This window comes from Schistocerca gregaria, chromosome 1, assembly GCF_023897955.1.
Source record: "Schistocerca gregaria isolate iqSchGreg1 chromosome 1, iqSchGreg1.2, whole genome shotgun sequence".
NCBI lineage: Eukaryota > Metazoa > Arthropoda > Insecta > Orthoptera > Acrididae > Schistocerca > Schistocerca gregaria.
In genome coordinates this window covers 635865362-635887217 of record NC_064920.1, presented here as the reverse complement: position 1 = coordinate 635887217, position 21856 = coordinate 635865362, and the positions used below count along the sequence as shown (strand labels likewise).

The window sequence follows — 21856 nt, the reverse complement described above, 5'->3', positions numbered from 1 at the left end:
GAGTTTATTAGTAAATAGTCATCTGTATTGTGGTGATCACTTTGATTCTGGTAGGTAAAAATTAACAACAGTAAAAATCCTTAGAGCACAGTGTGACAATTGTAAACTTCCAGACGGTATTTGTTGATGTCTTGTATTATAATTATTTTTATCTGGAAGGTCCAAACTGTGTTGATATTGCATCAGTAGCTTTTTATCTCTTGGAGGAATTTTAAACTACCAAGAATCTAATAATTATGACTCAGTATGTTCCAGATCTTTACTGATCACTTAATTCATTCCAACTTGCAGATCTCTTACTTGAGAAAGCACTAGAAATGCAGAGCTTTTTCATCTCCTTTCATGCTACTTATTGTGTTAATCCTGATGATTTGAATATCTTCCAGAACATTTAGAAAATACATTTTTTTCCTTTTCTTAGTATATTTAGCACATCTGCCATTGTTCTTATTATTTTAAATAAAATTTGTAGTAGCAGACCATCTCTTATTGCAGTTTATTGAATTTTGGAAAACACTGTATTTATGAAATCCACTGAGGCAGCACAGTGGCTAAAACACTGGACTCTGTACAGTCAAATGTCGATATGAATATCTGTCATTCCAAATTAATTTAAAGTTTTCTTTGGTTACCTAAATTGCTGAAGGCAAGTACTGAGATGGTTCCTATGAAAATGATGTGGCTAATTTTCTTTTCCAGTCCATGCTTGTGCCCAGTCTCATTGCTAATAGGATATTAGACCCACATCTTCTTTCCATTTTGCAGTGGGTTCATTTAGTACATGGCTCTGTGATATGTCACTTGCAATTTTGCAGTTCAAGGAGGGATCTTGATAAAGAAGAGTGTGTAATAATAGTGCAGGGTTGGACTGTAACCACAATTGTGTAATTGAGTCTAACATTAGGCACATTGCTGAGGATGCTGCTCACACTAGCATGAAGATCATGTCACTCTTTGAGTGATGCAATAAGCCCTGGATAAAACATTCTGTGGAATGTGTTGATACAAATGTTGTAAAATTGCTGAGGGGAGAAGATTGTTCACACATGGGTATGATTTATATATTGCCTCTCACTTGGTCAAATCATAGACATCATGTTTTACATGTGAATGATTCCATTAATAGGCAACATTCATCCCATCTTCATGATTTTCAGTGTGTTTCCTAGACCTTTTTAAGGTAAATGCATATAAAAGACAGAGATGCAGAATAAATATAGTTATATATAAAAAAAACTTCTAGCAGAACAAAATACGGTAGGTTGGAGTGGACCAAGGACATTAAAGAAAATGCATTTAGTGTCTTACATCAAAACATCATAAGCCTCATTAATAAAAGGGAAGAACTTCTTATATCATCACAGTAAAATGAAAGAATAGCTGGAATTTCAGCAGATTTGTTATGCATATCAAAACATCATATGGAAACAACTGAAATTGAACAGGTACATCTTGATGTGCACAAGTTCCTATCACACTACCATAGAACCCATAAGAAGAAAGGGAGACAGGCTGTAAAAGCAGAAAATGTAGTTATATTCCAAGCCCTTCAGGTTAATGAATAGATATCAAACAGCCCTTTGAATGCTGTCCTACAATAGTGTATCAGGAAATACACAAGCTTGTAGTAATGACAGTTTAAAGGTAATCAATGGGAATATTTTAAGTTTTATCGCATTAGTGACATACCTCTTGTCAGGATGGAGTCTTACTTTTGTAACAGAAAGCAGAGGGTCTGATTGACAGACTGACACAGGCATGAAAGTAACCTCACTATGGGGGAACATAATGTGGATTCTTACAAGAATTGATACTGGGTCCACACATGTTTTTACAGACATAAATTCTCTTCCAAAAACTTCAAAGGGCAGTTCAAATATTTTAATTTTTGCTAATGAAACAAGCAGAATCCAGACTCGACCTTAGCATTCACATGGTAGCTCATTAGGTGTAGAAGTTGGTCATAGCTAACAGTTTGTCTTAATCTCACAAAGACTGATATTATGTAGTTTCAAACAAGCAGCAATGCTTGCATCAGAAGTAGACATTAATAGTCACACACTACTTATTGTTTATATGGGATAAAGAGTAAGTTTAAGATTTCCTGTTATTTTGTTAATATACCCTGACTCATTTCATATCCCTGACTTGTGGCTGTTCTTGGTAGGATCTGTGGGACATTATAATTGATTGAACAAATTAATGGTAAATGAGAAACTATGACACTGATAGTCATTAAACTCCACTGGCAGATGCTACAAGAGAGGCATGGTGTATCACATTATGATTTACTGTTAAATTTCTGGGACAGTATATTCCTAAATGAGACAAAAAGAATCTTACTTTCTCCTATGTGTAAATCATGAAAATTCCATGAAGATAAAATCAAAGAGATTTGAGCATACACTATGGCTTACCAAAAGCTGTTTTTCCTGTGCATCATTTGCAGATGAAATAGAAAGTGACAGTGGTACACGAATTACCTTCTGCCACACACTGTAAGGTGGCTTGTAGAGTATATAGATGTAGAACTGGATTTTCCTCGTAGGGTTCATGGTTGGTAACTTTCTTTATCTTTATGTTGATTTAAATAAAATAAGTTAAATTTATAATGTTTGACATAGAAAAACCACACTACATATCTTGCTAGAAAACAGAAAATGTGAATTGAACTGAATAGCATTTATAATCCCCTCTTACATTGGCTATATGAATGCTGACACACAGTGTTAAAAACAGTTAATATGCTTGAACTAATGTACCTCAAGAATTTGATATCTGAGGAATTATTCTTTGTGATTTTTGTGGCTGAGGTCTAAGTTACTGCATCTATGAGGGTCATTCGGAAGTAATGAATTCTTTTTACAGAAATTTTTATGTGGCATAATTAAACAAAACTGTATTTTACATACAGTTTGGGAGGTCTAAGTTACTGCATCTATGAGGGTCATTCGGAAGTAATGAATTCTTTTTACAGAAATTTTTATGTGGCATAATTAAACAAAACTGTATTTTACATACAGTTTGGGAGGTCTAAGTTACTGCATCTATGAGGGTCATTCGGAAGTAATGAATTCTTTTTACAGAAATTTTTATGTGGCATAATTAAACAAAACTGTATTTTACATACAGTTTGATACACAAGTTACTTTTCTACATGGTCACTATTCAAATTTAGGCCTTGTTGTCCTGTTTTACCATCTTTTCTATGCCTTCTGCATCTCAGTTGTCACCAACTCGTTGAACCACTGATCAACTGTTTCTATAAGTTCATCACAACTTCCGTAGCTTCTTCCACTCAAAAGGTCTTTCAATATGAGGGATAAGTGATGATCATTTGGCGCTAAGTCCAGACTCTTAAGGTGGATGTTGAAAAATTTTTCACTGAAATAGGTGAACCAAGTCCTATGTCCCTCCTGCCCCTGCAGATGCCCCATGAAGGGCAATGACTCCACTGGTTATGATCCTATGCTGCTTATTTTTAATGGCGTGACCAAGCTGTTGAAGGGTCTGACAGTAGGCCACTGCTCTTATGGTGACAATATGATTCAAAAAGTCATCACAATCATTTTCGTAGTGACTGAAAAATTTCAGTGCAACTGCCATTTATTTGGTTGTGTGTTCATCTGACGAAATTTGAGGAACTCACCTAGCGCCCACTTTTTTATAGCCTAGATGTGCATTAACAATCTTGTACAACACAGTTCTTGAAAGTCTGGAAAGAATGAGTGTAGCCCACTAACTGTGAAAAACATTTCTTCTTTGATTTTTGTTTCAGTCTTTGCTTTGAGTCCGTCAGAGAGCGAGCCCAAGTGATCTTCATTGTGAATATTCTCCCATCCGTCATTAAACATGATACACCACTTCTAAACTGACTGCTCATTCAATATATTACCATAAACCTCAGTTACTTGTGTATAAATTTCAATGAGTTGGACTTCTTGCACCTTCAAAAAGCAGATAGCACTGTGCATCTCTCACTTGGTGAGGTTGTCAGTTTTGTTACCGAGCGAGATGACACAGTGGTTAGCGTACTGGATTCACAGTCAGGAGGATGACAGTTTTAACCTGCATCCTTCCATCCTAATTCAGGTTTTCCATGGTTTCCCTAAATCACTTTAAGTAAATCTCAGGATTTTTCCTACGAAAGGGCACGGATGACTTCCTTCTTCATCCTTCCCTAATCTGATGGGACTGATGACCTCACTGTTTGGTACCCTCCCCCAAATCAGTCAACCAACCAAACAGTTTTAAAATTCCACACTGAGAAGTATAAAATCTTATTGTATCATAACAGCCCCCAAACTGAGGTAGATGAGTATAAAGAGCAGTGGTTGGCCAGTGATGGTGGTGGGGAGACATCATCACAAGTCAAAACAAATCATTCTTTACTTTCCAAGTGATCCTCTTGTAACAAAATGTATTAATTTTGGTGGAGTGCTAAGTGAATCTATTTTATATTCCTATGAGCAAAATTTAATGTCCTATTGACACTCAAAATACTAGAAACTGGGAATTAGATCACTTTTAAGGAGAGGGGAATTATTATCTTGAGATTTTCATTTAAGAAATAATTATGATGTAACAATATTTTCTTGTATTACTTACCTCATCAATCCACAGGTAGTTTACAGTATTTTGAAAATCATAATATCTTCTTACATTTTCTGATGCAGTGCATTTTCCTAGAAAATAGAGAGAGAATATGTTTTGAAAAACATTGTAATAAAATCCATTTTCATCCTATGACTACTGTCAGGGCACAATAATTGTGTGCACCTCTACATTGTGCCGACTGAATACACAAATCATTAGATGTACATGTTACTTGGAATTAATATTTTTGTAGGATGAGTTTATTTACTTTGTAAATTAGATAGCTTTCATCCATTGAATATTTACTTGGTTCCCATTTGTGAAACAGATCACACTATTGAACTGTTGTTTTCCTCTGTGTTAGGAACACTGCTATTACAGTTGGGAGATGTTGGGAAAAAGTTCTATCTTGAAAGGGAAGAATCCGTAGATAGCCTGGCTGATGCTGCAGCTGCTCACTGGAGCTCACGAATGGAACAGGTAAAGTGTATATCTTATATAGTATCCTTGCAAAATCTCACATAGTACATTTTCTGTATAGAGCACATGCCAAAATTGGAAGGTTTCTTCTTTGATTTTCCACCTGCCTTGCAAGATTTGATAAAAACAGACAAACTAGAATCAGCATAAAGGAAGTGCTCTGAACAGAATTTTAATTATTTGTTGATAAGGGTACTGCTCTATCTTTTGCACAGTAAACTGTTTCTGATTTAAATTCTTTGATATTATTGTTGCACACATTATTCATTTTGACTGTATGTTATCTGTTGCATGTTTGAGTAGTTCTGTACTGGCCATTTAATTAGACATGTCCCTTAATTTCTTGTACTTTATTTTCCTGTGTACTGCATATATATCTTAGCAATTTAGCTTTTGATGTTGCCAGAATGTGTTACAGAGTGATACATTGACAATGTGAAATATGAAATACCTGGTAAGTTAGAGCACCTACTTCTCTTTCTGCAGGTCTGAAAAGACTTCGGGCAGTTTTGCCTTAGGAGACACACAATTCTTATATCTCTGATGTGTGATTAGTGTTAATTCCCAAAGGAGTCAGCTAGAAATACTGGCAGACCTGGTCAATATTTTATTCCATTTGCTGGGTAGCATTGCCCAAATTCAATTTTTTGACACTAGTGGAATGTGGTGGAGCACCAATTCATATTATTTTGGAACTAACTGAATTCAGACTGGAATTACAGTCATGAAATTTTTGAGGTTTTCATCGCTTCCACAGTAGGTGACAAATTGTAGCTTCACAGAGGAGAAATAAATTAATAAACTATGTAGTGCCATCATCTGACATCAACCTGACCTACCAACAGTAGCTAGACTATCTGCCTAGCATATCAGTGGATTCAAGGAATTTTTTTATTTGCACACCCACCACTCCTGCAGCTGGTAATATGTACTATCAAAACTCGAGCAGCTGCTTCTTCATGTTTCACCTCAGTTGTCCTCACCATTGGACCCAGTTCCTGTCTTTCCATGGTAGCACTGAATGTCGAAACCACAGGCTGACCACTAAGCCACAGAGCCAAACTTCCCTCTAGTATAATGCTAACAGGAGGCTCTGAGACAAAAATCATTATGTCTGATGCTATTAAAATATTTTTTGCTTCTGCTACTACTACTTCCTCCTCTTCTTATTCTTCTTCAGTCAGCTAGTAAATGATCCATTTGTGAGGGTTCCATTGGTCTTAGTGTGTGTGGTTTTTTTTTTTTTTTAAAAAAATCAGAACTCTCACTTCTACCAGATGATCTTCATGTACCAATTTATACTTTCAATAAGAGAGGCATATTGACAATAATAATGATTGGTTTATTCCGTCAAAGTACAATTCTAGTTTAGTATGTAACTTGGGAACTTGAGTTTTATCAAAACTATCTCATTTTTAAATATATATCTTTTTTTTACATAGATTATACATCATTATTTATTTCACGGCTCCTCCACGGAACCTTGCAATTGGTTATACTCCATGACAAAGCATACTGCACACTACAGGCAAAAGCTTGTGTTGATGTCAGCAAGCTGAATGGAGATCCCAGACTGCTGAATGATGCCCAGTAGGACCTCAAACATAACAGTACCAAAAACCTACAGAATCATTTCAACAACCTTAACCTACACATTAAAACTTTGTTTGAATAGGCCATTGCTGAATCTTAACACAGGTGCTCATTTATGCCCAACCTGAAGAGTATCCCTGTACACTCATGCATTGGAGCTTCAGTTTCGCATATGTGGGATTCATTATATGTCCACTAGTTTACCAATGATGCAACTTATAGTGAACAAAGAAGAGAGGATACAAACTGTAGACTGGCAAAGCAAGGAAAGTGTTTCTCTTTTTCAGAAATACTTCAACATCTAATACAAGCTCAAGTGTTAAGAAGTCTTTTCTGAAGGTATTTTTTGGGAGTGTAGCATTGTATGGAAGCAAAAAATGGATTATAAACAGTTCAGATAATAAGTGAAAAGATGGTTTAGGAATATATTGCTACATAAAATGTTCAAGATTCTTTGAATAAAATGGGGGGGGGGGGGGGGGGGGAGAGCATCAGAGAACAACTTGATTAAAAGAAGAGATGACTCAATAGAACACATTCTGAAATATCAAAGAATGGTTGATTTGTTTATGGAGAGAAGTGGAGAGGGCGGGGGCTGGGTGTAAGAACTGTGTAGAGAAACCAAGGCTTGACTGCAGTAAGGACAGTCAAGTGAATGTACCCCCTCAGTCCAAAAAGTTTCGAAACTGGATTACTAACAAAAAGAGAAGATGGCAGTTTAAATATTTCAGGTGTTCTGCATAGTCTCCCCCACTTGAGTACATTGCACAAAACAGTCATACAGTCATCTGAAATTGTCAGAATAGTCCTCTTTTGGAATGATGATCAACTTGCGTGTCACATTGGCTTGAATGTTGGTTATGTCAGTGACCAATATGTGAACATCTACACTTTGTCATTTTGTGGAAGATTCATATTGATAACACTAAGCCTTATCACCTGTGATTAATTTTTCAGAAAAGAACTGTCTGCATGTTGAATTTTAATGAAGTAGTGGCAGGCTTCCACATTACTGCTTTTTCCTGGGAGTCGAAGTGTGTGGGACAAGTTTTGGACTCATTTTTCCCTTATTCAAAACATTCTGGAGAATGCCTTGAACACTTGATTGAAGGCTGTTGCTCCATTGAAATCTGTGATGTAACAGTTCACAATGGCCACACTTCCACTTCTCAATACTGACTGGTCACAGCTGATTGGTCAAATGCACATATGTTGTTCACAGTTGTTATTTCGACATGCCACTATAAATATTGTGCTGATGACACTTACATGCCAGGAATATACAGCCATTTTCAGGACTTTTAGGGGTGGATGGGGTACTTTGCTGTAGTTATGCAGACAGCTTTCACAGGGTATACTAGCATGGAGAGCTGAATAAAACCATTTTTAGTAATGAAGATAGCAACAAGTAGTACTACTACAACTCCTCCTCCTCCTCCTCCTCCTCCTCCTCCTCCTCCTCCTCCTGAGATCACGTGGAGGTGCCATAAGAGAACTCATTTTCTACAGCATGGATTCTTTTCACAGGCTTCAAATGGCAAATTAAGTAGCAATTCTGAGATTCATCTGGTTGAATATTAACTCGTGACATGCTGTGCAAGCTTCAGTTTTATGACACATCCATAATGTAGACACACCTGGTCATAATAAACACTGAACAAAATTTTCATAAAGTTATTGCTAATTATTGTTATTGCAGAGATATAAATTATTGACATGGCTGTTACAGTGAACATTCTTGTCATTCTTAAAATTAACAAAGGTATTCAGTCCTTGTACGTTTGTAAAATTTTTGAGACAAACAGTTGCAATCACTTTCTTCTTGCTAGTGTGGGGACTACATGTGATACTCACTATCGTTGTTAAGGCATTAAAAGCATATTTGCAATTCTTGACAAATTGATCAAATTATTTTTACGTAATACTGTTGTACTTGACGTATGATTCAGTTTTTCAACTATTCACGTAATGAAAATTATATCCTCATACCTTAGTACGAAAGTGGTGCAGTGCATATGTCTAAGCACTGCTTCCTCAAATGTGTTATAAACATGGCTTATAATCAGTCTTTACACACAGCTGACATACTGCTTAGGAAGATATTAGATACTTGGAATGTACTTTTCTTGGTTTCCACTGCAACTGTGTAGAGTATTAACATGTTTTCACTCTAAAACTATGTCTGTACTCTGATAGTAGCCTCCTCACTGTGTGGGTGGAGTGTAGTTCGGATACTACCATCTCAGATCATCGCTGTAACCAATGTTTCTATAATTTCATTTTCTATAAGACACAAGAAGGGAAGTGGATAGGTTAAAGTTAGATACAGTGGGAATTAGTGAATTTCAGTGGCAGGAAGAACAAGACCCCTGGCCAGATGAATACAGGGTTATAAATAAGAAATCAAATAGGGGCAATGCAGGAGTAGGTTTAATAATGAATAGGAAAATAGGAATGCGGGTAAGCTACTACAAACAGCATAATGAATGCATTATTGTGGCCAAGATAGATACGAAGCCCACGCCTACCACAATAGTACAAGTTTATATGCCAACTAGCTCTGCAGATGACGAAGAGATTGATGGAATGTATGATGAGATAAAGGAAATTATTCAAATAGTGAAGGGAGACTAAAATTTGTCATGGGTTCCTCGATACCAGGAAAAGGAAGAGAAGGAAATGTAGTAGGTGAATATGGATTGGGGGGAAGAAATGTACGAGGAAGCTGCCTGGTAGAATTTTGCACAGAGCATAACTTAATCGTAGCTAACACTTGTTTCAAGAATCATGGAAGAAGATTGTATACATGGAAGCAGCCTGGAGATACTAGGAGGACTCTGACCACAATCGATTGGTTATGAACTGTAGATTAAAACTGAAGAAACTGCAAAAAGGTGGAGATTCAAGGAGATGGGACCTGGATAAATGGAAAGACCCAGAGGTTGTACAGAGTTTCAGGGAGAGCATTAGGGAATGATCGACAAGAATGGGGGAAAGAAATACAGTAGGAGGAGAATAGGTAGCTTTGAGAGATAAAATAGTCAAGGTAGCAGATGATCAAATAGGTAAAAAGATAAGGGCTAATAGAAATCCTTGGGTAACAGAAGAGATACTGAATTTAATTGATGAAAGGAGAAAATACAAAAATGCAGTAAGTGAAGCAGGCAAAAAGGAATACAAATGTCTCAAAAATGATATCGACAGGAAGTGCAAAATGGCTAAGCAGGGATGCCTAGAGGATAAATGTAAGGATGTAGAGGCGCATATCACTAGGGGTAAGATAGATACTGCCTACAGGAAAATTAAAGAGACCTTTGGAGTAAAGAGAACCACTTGCATGAATATCAAGAGCTCAGATGGAACCCAGTTCTAAGCAAACAAGGAAAAGCAGGAAGGTGGAAGAAGTATATAGACAGTCTGTACAAGGGTGACGTTCTTGAGGACAAATATTATAGAAATGGAGGAGAATGTAGATGAAGATAAAATAGGAGACATGATACTGCGTGAAGAGTTTGACAGAACACTGAAAGACCTAAGTGGAAACAAGGCCCGAGGAGTAGACAACATTCCATTAGAACTACTGACAGCCTTGGGAGAGCCAGGCCTAACAAAACTCTATCATCTAGTGAGCAAGATGTATGAGATAGGCAAAATACCCTCAGACTTCAAGAAGAACATAATAATTCCAATCCCAAAGAAAGCAGGTGTTGACAGATGTGAAAATTACTGAACTATCAGTTTAATAAGCCACGGCTGCAGAATACTAACATGAATTCTTTACAGATGAATGGAAAAACTGGTACAAGCTGACCTCAGGGAAGTCCAGTTTGGACTCCGTAGAAATGTTGGAATATGTGAGGCAATACTGACCCTATGACTAATCTTAGAAAATAGATTAAGAAAAGGCAAACCTACATTTCTAGTATTTGTAGACTTAGAGAAAGCTTTTGACAATGTTGACTGGAATACTCTTTCAAATCCTGAAGATGTCAGGGATAATACAGGGAGCGAAAGGCTATTTACAATTTGTACAGAAACCAGATGGCAGCTATAAGAATCAAGGTGCATGAAAGGGAAGCAGTGGTTGGGAAGGGAGTGAGACAGGGTTGTAGCCTCTCCCTGATGCTATTCATTCTGTATATTGAGCAAGCAGTAAAGGAAACAAAAGAAAAATTCAAAGTAGGAGTTAAAATCCATGGAGGAAAAAATTAAAACTTTGAGGTTCGCTGCTGACATTGTCATTCTGTCAGAGACAACAAAAGACCTGGATGAGCAGCTGAACGGAATGGACAGTGTCTTGAAACGAGGATATAAGATGAACATCAACAAAAGCAAAACAGGGATAATTGAATGTAGTCAAATTAAATCGGGTGATGCTGTGGGAATTAGATTAGGAAATGAGACACTTACAGCAGTAAATGAGTTTTGCTATTTGAGGAGCAAAATAACTGACAATGGTCGAAGTAGAGAGGATATAAAATGTAGACTGGCAATGGCTAGGAAAACGTTTCTGGAGAAGAGAAATTTGTTAACATCGAGCATAGATTTAAGTGTCAGGAAGTCGTTTCTGAAAATATTTGTATGGAGTGTAGCCATGTATGGAAGTGAAACATGGACGATAAATAGTTTAGACAATAAGAGAATAGAAGCTTTTGAAATGTGGTGAATGCTGAAGTATGATGGGTAGATCACATAACTAATGCGGAGGTATTGAATAGAATTGGGGAGAAGTGGAGCTTGTGGCACAACTTGACTAAAAGAAGGGATCGGTTGGTAGGACATGTTTTGAGGCATCAAGGGATCACAAATTTAGCATTGGAGGGCAGCGTGGAGGATAAAAATCGTAGAGGGAGACCAAGAGATGAATACACTAAGCAGATTCAGAAGGATGTAGGTTGCAGTAGGTACTGGGAGATGATGAAGCTTGCATAGGATAGATTAGCATGGAGAGCTGTCTCAAACCAGTCTCAGGACTGAAGACAACAGCAACAACAACACAATGACAACAACAACAAAGACACAAGGTATAATGGTGTGTTTTGTTGAATCTCTCCTCCTCTAAATCTTTTAAATAAGTAAGTTTCTTCTAGTTTATTGTTTGTATTTCAAATTCCAAGTGAACAGTCTTGCTGGTGCACAAAGTATATTAGTGTAAATCCTAAACCTCTCATTCTTGGATACCGAGTGAAGTAAGGCAGTGGACTAACATTTGAGAGGAGTGTGATTGAAATCGATGTGTGACCATTTTTTCTGTGGTTTCTATAAAGTGAGTAAGGAATAGGATATGGCCAATTTCCATCCCTATCGTAGTCTAGCCAATCTCCCGCTCTCCTCAAATCTCCTCCTTCTCTCTCTTTAAAACAGTGGAAGCTAAAATAATAGCATTTACGTACATATTTATGTGTTTTGCTGTGGCCTGTCATTGCCCACCATGTCATAACAAAGCTGTTAATTAAACACAATGGATTCACTATTAGTCATCCCCTTACACTCATCACTCTGTATCAATGTAGTTGGTGTATAACAGGTATTGGCAGGAAAGAGGCACTGTGTCAGTTGGTTGTATGGGATGAGTGCAGCGAGACAGGCCATTGTGGAGAGGTGTTAGAGTGGTGAAAGGAAATTGTTTGGACATGGCCATCACCACCCATCAATGGAATTGCTCCATTCGTTGGAGGATAGACTGTTCAACATTCCTACAAAGAATGGTGTACCACCCAGTCACGTAACAGATCATAAGAACAGTGGTCATAAACGACAGGAACCAGAGAAAAGTTTCACACCTTGTCAACGACAATTAATTTCAACTCCTACAAGAAGTGCTGCTATTAGTGAATGAATGCAGGTCCATCTCAGTGTATTTATGAGTGAGCACTGCAAAGGTAATCTCTTCCAGTAGACATTTGGAGTATGATACATTGTAGTGATCACTGCTTACAGTGGCACATAAAGCAGTATCTCTCAAATATGACAAAGTAGAAACCGGGCAGTAGCAGACTGGAAGTATGTAATGTGGTCTGATAAGTTGTGGGTTTGCCTTTTTTTAAATGACATGTAGTGTCAATTCACTGATGACTCAGTGAGGCATTTAAACCTCATTTAGGCCAGAGGTGGTTCTGTATTAACCACAGTGTTTATTTCATCAACCTCAGTGACCGAGTGTTGCACCTTCATCTGCTTATTCATGATGAGTATGCCGTGGACACTCGTTTCTTCCAAGAAGACAACAGTCATATTCACACATATGTTGCTTGTACAAGGAACAGTTGAACAGTCTATTTCACATTGACTGGCCCACTAAATTGAGAACAACAGGTGAAACAGTATCAGTGTCTGTGTAGAGACAAGTATTAGTGATCATGGTATCATATAGCAAAGATGATTACTGAAGTTAATAAATCCACAAGGAGGCTAGGAGAGTATTTATCCTGGAAAGAGCAGATAAGCAGTTGTTAGCATCCTACTCAGGCAATGAATGGCTATAGTTTAGCTCCAATGTGATGGACATAGATGAATTATGAACAAGGTTTAAACAAATTGTGAATCATCTCTGGAGAAATATGTGCTGCATAAGTGGATTAAGGTTGACAAGCAAATTTTAGTAGAAATACATGCATCTATAAGAAAATCGATGCATGAAGCATAGTACTATTCCACAGTCACACCATTGTGAAGGTTCTTGCCAAGAACCTGAGAAAATTCCAGTTCAATGTAAAAACACTAAGCTTGTCAAAGGTTGCTATCCAGTCATTCATCGACCTATCTAGTGTAGCAATAGAAGGTAGTGAAAGGAAAGCTCCAGTTTTAAATTTGGCTTTTAAAAAATCATTTGCACAGGAGAATCGTACAAACTTACAGTTGCAAAGGTTCTCAAGTGGAGGACATAGAAACAGTGAGTGAATGAGTTGAAAACAAATAAGCCGCTGTGTCCAGAAGGAATTTCAATTTGGTTTTACGAAGAGTACTCTCTGGCGCTAATCCCTTATTTAGCTTGCATTTATTGCAAATATCTTGTGCAACACAAAGTCCCAAGTGACTGGAAAAAGCATAGGTGACTCCTATTTATAAGAAGGGTAAAGGAACAGACCTGAGAACTTAAAATTGGTATGCCGAAGACTTCTTGAACATGTTCCAAGTTTGAAGATAATAAATTTCCTTGAGACATAAAGGCCTCTGTACACAAATCAGCATGGGTTTAGAAAGCATTGCTCATCTAAAACACAGCATGCCCTTTTCTCGCACACTATTCTGTGAACTGTGGATGTAGGGCAATTGACAGATTGCATATTCCTAGATTTCTGGGAAGTGTTTGACATGATATCTCACTCCAGAGTTTTAATGACGTTCCAAATGTATAAAATAGGTTCCCAGATACGGGAATTGCTTGAAGACTTCTTAAGTAATAGAACCAAGTGTGTTGTCCTCTATGGCGAGTGCACACCAGAGGTAAGGGTATCGTCAGGAGTACTCCAGGGAAGTTCTTGTTCTTTGTGTGCATGGATAGCATGTGGAGCAATCTGCAACTGTTTACTAAGGTGCTTCAGTCATTGAGATATTGTAGATATGGGTTGATTTGGACAGAATTTCTATTTGTTGTGATGAATGTCAACTTGCAATAAATGTAGAAAAATTTAAATGAATACAGGTGAGGAGGAAAAACAAATTTGAAATGTTCGAATACAGTTTTAGTGGTGTGCAGTGTGACACACTGAGTAAATATCTAGGCTGAATGTTACAAATCAAGATAGGATATTACAAAGCTATATGAAATGCAATGAGCACATAAGGATAGTAGTAAGGAAGGCAAATATTGAGCTTTGGTTTATTGGGAAAGTTTTAGGGAACTGTTGCTGATTTACAATGGAGACTGTATGTAGAATACTTCGACAAACCATTTTTGAGTACTGCTCAAGCATTGAAGATCTTCGCGAGGTCAGATTAACAGAAGATACAGAAGAACAGGCGTTTGCAGCTAACAGCAGAATGATTCTACTGTCGCCAACGTACATTTCATGTAAGGATTGTGAAGGCAAGATAAATCAGTGTGTCAATGGAGGCATATATAGTCATTTTTCATACATTTTCATTTGTAATAAGAAAGGAGATGAATAGTAGAGTGGTACAGGCTGCCCTTCATTATACACCATTCAATGGCTTGCAGAGTGTGTATATAGATGCAGAATGTAGTAATCAATATCAACACAATTTGGTAGTTTGATGGGTCTAAACATCAATGATTTCCTTGCCGAATTGAGGTCATTATCAAGGTTAGATATAGTGTTCCACTGTATTATTGTGATTTATCTTGTGGTTTCTAATTTTTGTCTGATGTGCTTATTATACGATGTGTGGGCTATGCTGAAAGGTGGAATATATAGAGGGGCTATGCAAGGGAAAGCAGTATTATAGAAAGGGAAGAGGTTCTAGATTAATGTGTGTTTGGAGATATGATAATGTGAGAAGAATTTGACAAAGCACTGAAAAACTACAGTAGTAATAGGTCTCGTGGACTGTGCTTGACAAGTTACTAAGATCCTTTTGAGAAATAGACATGGAAAAAAATATTCAGCTTGTGTGCAAGATATATCAGATAGTTGATGAAATACCCTCACACTTCAGGAAGTATGTAAATAAGTCCTTTTCCAAAGAGGGAACATGCTGCCAGATGTGAATGTTACTGAACAATCAGTTTATTAAGTCATGGTTGCAAAGTACTAACACAAATTATTTACAGAAGAATGGAAAAAGTGGTAGAAGTGGACCTTGGGGAAGATCAGATTGCGTCAAAAATTTTGGAACATGCGAGGCAATACTGATCCAATGACTTATCTTATACAGGTTAAGAAAAGACAAGCCTACATTTACAGCATTTGTAGACTTGGAGAAAGCTTTGGCAGTGCTGACTGGAATACTCTCTTTGAAATTATAATATAGCTGGGGTAAAATAAAGGCAGCTAAAGGCTATTTACAATTTGTACAGAAACCAGATAGCAATTAAAAGGGTGGAAGATCATGAAAGGGAAGTAGTGGTTGACGAGGGAGTGAGGCCAGGTTGTAGCCTATCTCCAATGCTATTCACTCTGTACATTGAGCATCAAGGAAAGCGAAGAAAAATTTGGAGAAGGAACCAAAGTTCAGGGGTAAGAAATAAAGCTTCGAGGTTTGCTGATGAGACCATAATTGTGTCAGAGACAGCAAGGACTTGGAAGAGCAGTTAAATAGAGGATTTAAGACCAACATTTACAAGAGCCAAATAATGAAAATGGAACAAGTTGAATTAGATCAGATGATACTGTGAGAAGCAGGTTAGGAAATGAGACACAAACAATAGTAGATGAATTTTGCCACCTGGGCAGTAAAATAATTGATGGTCAGTGAAGTAGGGGGTCTATAAAATGTAGACTATCTACAGCAGGAAAAGCATTTCTGAAAAGAGGAATTTGCTAATATCTAAACTCACTTTAAATTGTAGGAAGTCTCTTCTGAAGGTATTTGAAGTTAGCCTTGTACAGGAATGAAATGTAGACAATAAGTAGTTCTGACAAAAATGGAATAAAAAAATCTCAAAAATGGTACTACAGAAGAATGCTGAAGATTAGGAGGGTAAATCATGTAACTGATCAGAAGGTACTGAACAGAATTGGGGAGGAAAGAAGTTTGTGGCAGGAATTGGTCTATAGTACTCATTCTGAGACATCAAGAAGTCACCAATTTAGTAACGGAGGGAAATTTGGGCTGTAAAAAAATAGTGGGAGATAAGAGCTGAATACAGTAAGCAGGTTCAAAAGGATGCAGGCTGCAGATATGATAGAGTAACATGCAGAACTGACTCAAACCAGCTGACGACTACAACATCCATCTGCTACTAATCCATTATTTACGTTAGTTCTCCTTCTGTACAAGAAACATACAATTTTTTTTTATAATGAGAGTATTCAACAACTCTCTCCCTCCCTCCCTTCCCCTCCCCCTCCCTTCCCCTCCCCCTCCCTTCCCCTCCCCCTCCCTCCCTTCCCCTCCCTCCCTCCCCTCCCTCCCTCCCCTCCCTCCCTCCCCTCCCTCCCTCCCTCCCCTCCCTCCCTCCCTCCCCTCCCTCCCTCCCCTCCCTCCCTCCCTCCCCTCCCTCCCTCCCTTCCCCTCCCTTCCCCTCCCTTCCCCTCCCTTCCCTCCCTTCCCTCCCTTCCCCTCCCTCCCTTCCCTCCCTTCCCCTCCCTCCCTTCCCTCCTTTCCCCTCCCTCCCTTCCACTCCCCCTCCCTCCGTTCCCCTCCCTCCCCCTCCCTCCGTTCCCCTCCCTCCCCCTCCCTCCCTTCCCCTCCCTCCGCCTCCCTCCCTTCCCCTCCCTCCGCCTCCCTCCCTTCCCCTCCCTCCGCCTCCCTCCCTTCCCCTCCCTCCGCCTCCCTCCCTTCCCCTCCCTCCCCCTCCATCCCTTCCCCTCCCTCCCCCTCCATCCCTTCCCCTCCCTCCCCCTCCATCCCTTCCCCTCCCTCCCCCTCCATCCCTTACCCTCCCTCCCCCCTCCATCCCTTCCCCTCCCTCCCCCCTACATCCCTTCCCCTCCCTCCCCCCTACATCCCTTACCCTCCCTCCCCCTACATCCCTTACCCTCCCTCCCCCCTCCCTCTCACTCACTCCCTCTCACTCACTCCCTCTCACTCCCTCCCCCTCCCTTCTCCCTCTCTCTCCCTCCCTTCTCCCTCTCTCTCTCTCCCTCCCCCATCTCTCTCCCCCTCTCTCCCCCCACTCCCTCCCCCTCCCTCCCCCCTCTCCCTCCCCCTCTCCCTCCCCTCTCTCCCCCTCCCTCCCCTCCCCCCTCTCTCTCCCCCCCTCCCCCCCCCACTCCCTCAACATGCTTCAGAGCCACTTTCATTTTCATTTTATTTTTTGCCTATATTTATTTTGCGGACTGACATTATCATTATCACCATTCATGCCAGTTAGTCAGACTGTGTTTTCTAATTAATCCTTTCTCCTAGAATATTGTTGCAGAGAAACAATCAAATTCTTGCCTTTTACTTTCTTGAAATTACATACTTATCAGTAAAAAAACTACAAATTTCTCTACAGCCTGGGCCAGCTCTTGTAACTGCAACACCTGATCGTAACGGAAACCCTGGGGTTAATGGCAACAGCAATAGCACTGCTGACCCATATTGGTCCATCAGTATTGAGCAGTTTCTAGCCACTGTACTAACAGGCCAACCAATAGTTGAATTCTTCAGCCAACGGACATCTTTGGCAGATGGCATAATGCGTCTCCGTGGCCGTCGCTTTAATAGGCTGCATAGTCTTACTGTTTAAATGAGATAAACATTGTTTTTGTACAGTGGAACAGCTTTTCTAAGACAGTTGTAGTGGCCTGTGTTAGTGTACATGTTTTTATAAAACAAATAATTGCAAGTGTATTTTATAATGCTGGTAACAGAAATTTGTATATTTGCTGTATTGTGGTAGTATGTTAAGAAATAGCTGGTAAAAAGACATTGAAGGCTTCCTTGGCAAACAAGATGGATAACTTTCCATCATACTGGTATTTATTTTTGTAAAACACAGACACACACACACACACACACACACACACACACACACACACACACACACACACACACACACACACAGTTTTGGTCATTTTGCTGGAATCAGTTTATATTTATAAAGATCATTGTGTGACGTCAGATTTCAGATATTACAATTAAAGGGCTCCAGGTGGTCCCTTAAAGGTTCATTAATGCAGATATAATACAACATATTGAGCTCTACTCTTATGATTTACATGTACCTGGAGAAAATTCATTTTCCTGGTACATGCAGTGCTGTTTGAATTGTGAATATTGACTATTTGATTTACTGACAATACTGGTCATTGTATAAAATGCCAGACATGCAGAAATTGTATCAAGTCTCTGTAAAAGTAAAATGAAATTTATAGAATTGCTAGTAGTTTAAAAGACTGCAGAAACAGTGTCCAGTTTGTCAGGGTGTTAGTTTGCATTATTGATTCTTTATGGTGATGTGATATTTTAATTACATTAATAGATCACTCAAAACTGGGATTCTGTCTTAACTGTATACTTCCCCTATGTAACCATATGTACACACTATGTAACTTCATTTATAGTAAATAAAAACAGTTATGAGATACACTTATTAGCATAAAAGGTGCAGACATTAGCATGTACATTGCTATAAACAAAATACCCTTGGTGTGTGGCTTTTTTTTGTGAGAGATAGTCATTCCAGTTTCTTTGTCCAGAGAGGCAGACTGTGTAATAGTAATTAACTACAGACAATAATGCTTCTGTTGAATTTTTAGCTCTTTAGGCATAAGGCCCTTAATGGGCTCCTTCTTTTTTTTTAAAAAAAATAAATAAATTTTCACATTTTTTGTTCTACTTTCTCTTCAGAATTCTCAATAGCATTTTATTTTTGTTTCATAAGCTACTGTTGCACCTTTTGTGACTTCAAGTGGGCTATTTTTTATTTTTATTATGAAATTTAAATTAATTTCTGTGATTTATTGCATTCAGTTTGTATATGTGTATTATCATTCATGAGTTATGGTGAAGACTGCAGAGAAACTTATATTTAAATGATGTCAGTGATGTTTTTGCTAAAACTTATGTAATTATTGACTGTCCCATCTGTACATAACAGCGATTTAGAATGGTTTTAATGTATGTATGTAACTTTTCCCTGTATTGAGCGATATGAAATGATTAACTTGTTCCATTATAAAAATATAGAAATATATAGTGTTTGTAATGAACGAAACACAACTAACAGTCGGTACTTTACAAATATTGGATACATTTGTTGAATTGTGATATATTAATCAAAGTATTAACTTGTACTCTGCATTTTATTTATTTGATTTATGTATGTATTCCACTGCTCTCATGAAAGTTGTATATAGTGTAGGAAAAAATACATTTCCATGTTGTTAGTCCCTGACAGTACAGTTTTATTAGCAAGTGCATTAAAGAAAATGCCTCTTGCTAAAATAGTTCATTGTGATTACAGTTTAAACCTCCCATGTAGTGAGTTTTATGACCTAAAAACTTGGTAAACACACATTTAGAAATATATTGTTTTATCTTTGAAGTTAAACATAATTTTTTGCCTCATAAGCCCTTCAGTTTATTACAAATTTTTTACAATTTTATTGGCTACATAATTTACTCTCGTCAAAATTTTAGTTCTGTATGTGTAGATGCAAAGGTGCTCCTTGAAGTACACTGGCTTCATTGGAACTGAAGCCTGTGATAAGTGAAAACTCTTGCTGAAAGCAAATAACATATTTAATACTGTAAAAAGCAAATAAACAATTGTTCTAAAATAAACTGTTGTTGCCTTTCACTACTGTAAATTCTGTACATGGATAAATACACTGGTATTCAGAACTATACAATGGCAGATGTTACCACCGTAACACCTTCCTGTTTGAAATATCATCAAAGGAAATGGTTAACGAGAACTGATAACATTTCATTCAGAATGTTTCTGAAATATTGTGCAAGTGCAACAGAAGTTCATGTTGGCCCATCTGTTGAGCATAGGATGATCTGACAATGAAAGTTGGCTCACAAGAGGAAGACACATCACAGATGCTACATGTGCCATAAAGTTTCATTGTCAAGTTGTGGGATGGTTTCCAAATCAATGGATACAACCAATGTGAAACCATACCAAACTAGAACTGTTACAGCAATGCCATTATCTGTTAATGATTGCCAGCTGCTTGTCCAACAGCTAAGGCAGCCATTGAATGTAACAGAATCAATGTAACAGCTTTCAAGACAATGTCTACCAGTAAATGGACTCAGTTGGTCTCTTCACCAGATGGCTAACTGTGTGGACTTGTGCTCAGTACTGCAGCTCAGTACTGCAGAAAGATGGATTTGCTAAGCTGGGATGAGGGACATAATCATTGACCAAGGAATTAGAGGCACCAATGGTACACAGTCCACACTAGTGTGAAGAGAACAAGATACTCGTCATAATCAGGACAAAATTGTGTAATTTTGGTGGTATTGTGACGGGATGTTGTGGGTAACACCCACACACTAAGTAAAGCATGTTACACCACTCTGTATGTGCCTTATTTTGGATGGATATGTAATTCACATGGAATGGGGCCCAAATCCCTGTCCACCAATACTGACTGAGTTTCTGTGGTTTTCATAAATCAATGTAGGTTTTTCCATAAATCAGTGTAGGTGACTTGAGCTAATGTTCCATCTCATGTGGCTTAACATCATAATGGACCTAAGCTCCAGCCTTCCATTGTAGGGTCACACCAGTGTAGATCTTTCTGAATGAATCGTACTCTTCACTTGAAGGCCATTATATCTCGTTACCAATTAATTTGCTTTTAATCAGTTTGCATTTGTTTCAGTCCACACAACAAACTTCAGAAAATTCATACTCATTCTTTTCCATACATCCCGTCAAGAAGGTGATCCTTCAGGGATGTGGAATGCGTCAAGGTATACATTAATAAAAGACAAGCAAATGGTGGAAGCTTGACGTGTATAATGTATTATTAATAAACTGTCAATGTTAATGGTATCCATTCCTGTACCTATGTAAGCTACTTTTAATCAAGTAAATTATAATTGCAACTGCTACTATGAAAAAAGCTGCTGCCCCTCTATTATACTATATAGTTGCTGGCCAGCTCCTATTGATATCTTAGCATTTGCTAGATTACATTAGCATTGTCAAAAAAAAAAAAAATTTACCCTCACCTGTAAATAATGAGTCCTGCTTGCAGTGCTTTAGTACTCGCCGTACAACTTTACAACGAACACTGCTACCTGCTATGTAACTTAAAGGATTTTTCAGTCCTTGAATATAGATATTCAGGTAATTTGTAAAAAGAGTGGCTCATCAAGTATGTTTATAATTTTCTTTTGAATTATTCTGGATTCTCAGTTTTTTGCTTTATTTTGCATGGGACCTTGTTAAATGTTTTCCCATGAAAATACATAACTCTACTCTGCATGCTGGAGGAGGAGGAGGAGGAAACTGAGTTTGTAGAGCAACGCGGTTGGCATGGGTATGTGTGTTGTTCGTACATAAGTTAGTTTAAGTAGTGTGTACGTCTAGGGTCTGATGACCTCAACAGTTTGGTCCCTTAGGAATTCATACTTTCTTTGAGTTAGTAGTAATGAAAAACATTAAAGAGTA

At 38.2% G+C, this 21856-nt stretch overlaps 1 protein-coding gene across 2 annotated transcripts in view; it reads left to right on the top strand.

Moving 5' to 3' along the window:
- Window positions 1-20023, top strand: part of LOC126360331 (TBC1 domain family member 9-like) — a 184812-nt gene extending 164789 nt beyond the window's left edge. For both annotated transcript variants that reach the window (XM_050007700.1, XM_050007701.1), the window contains exons 21-22: window positions 4961-5076; window positions 17735-20023. In XM_050007700.1, the coding sequence (XP_049863657.1) occupies window positions 4961-5076; window positions 17735-17968 (350 nt within the window). In that variant the 3' untranslated portion in view covers window positions 17969-20023. The remainder of the gene's footprint in view (window positions 1-4960; window positions 5077-17734) is intronic.
- The last annotated feature ends 1833 nt before the right edge of the window (window positions 20024-21856 follow it).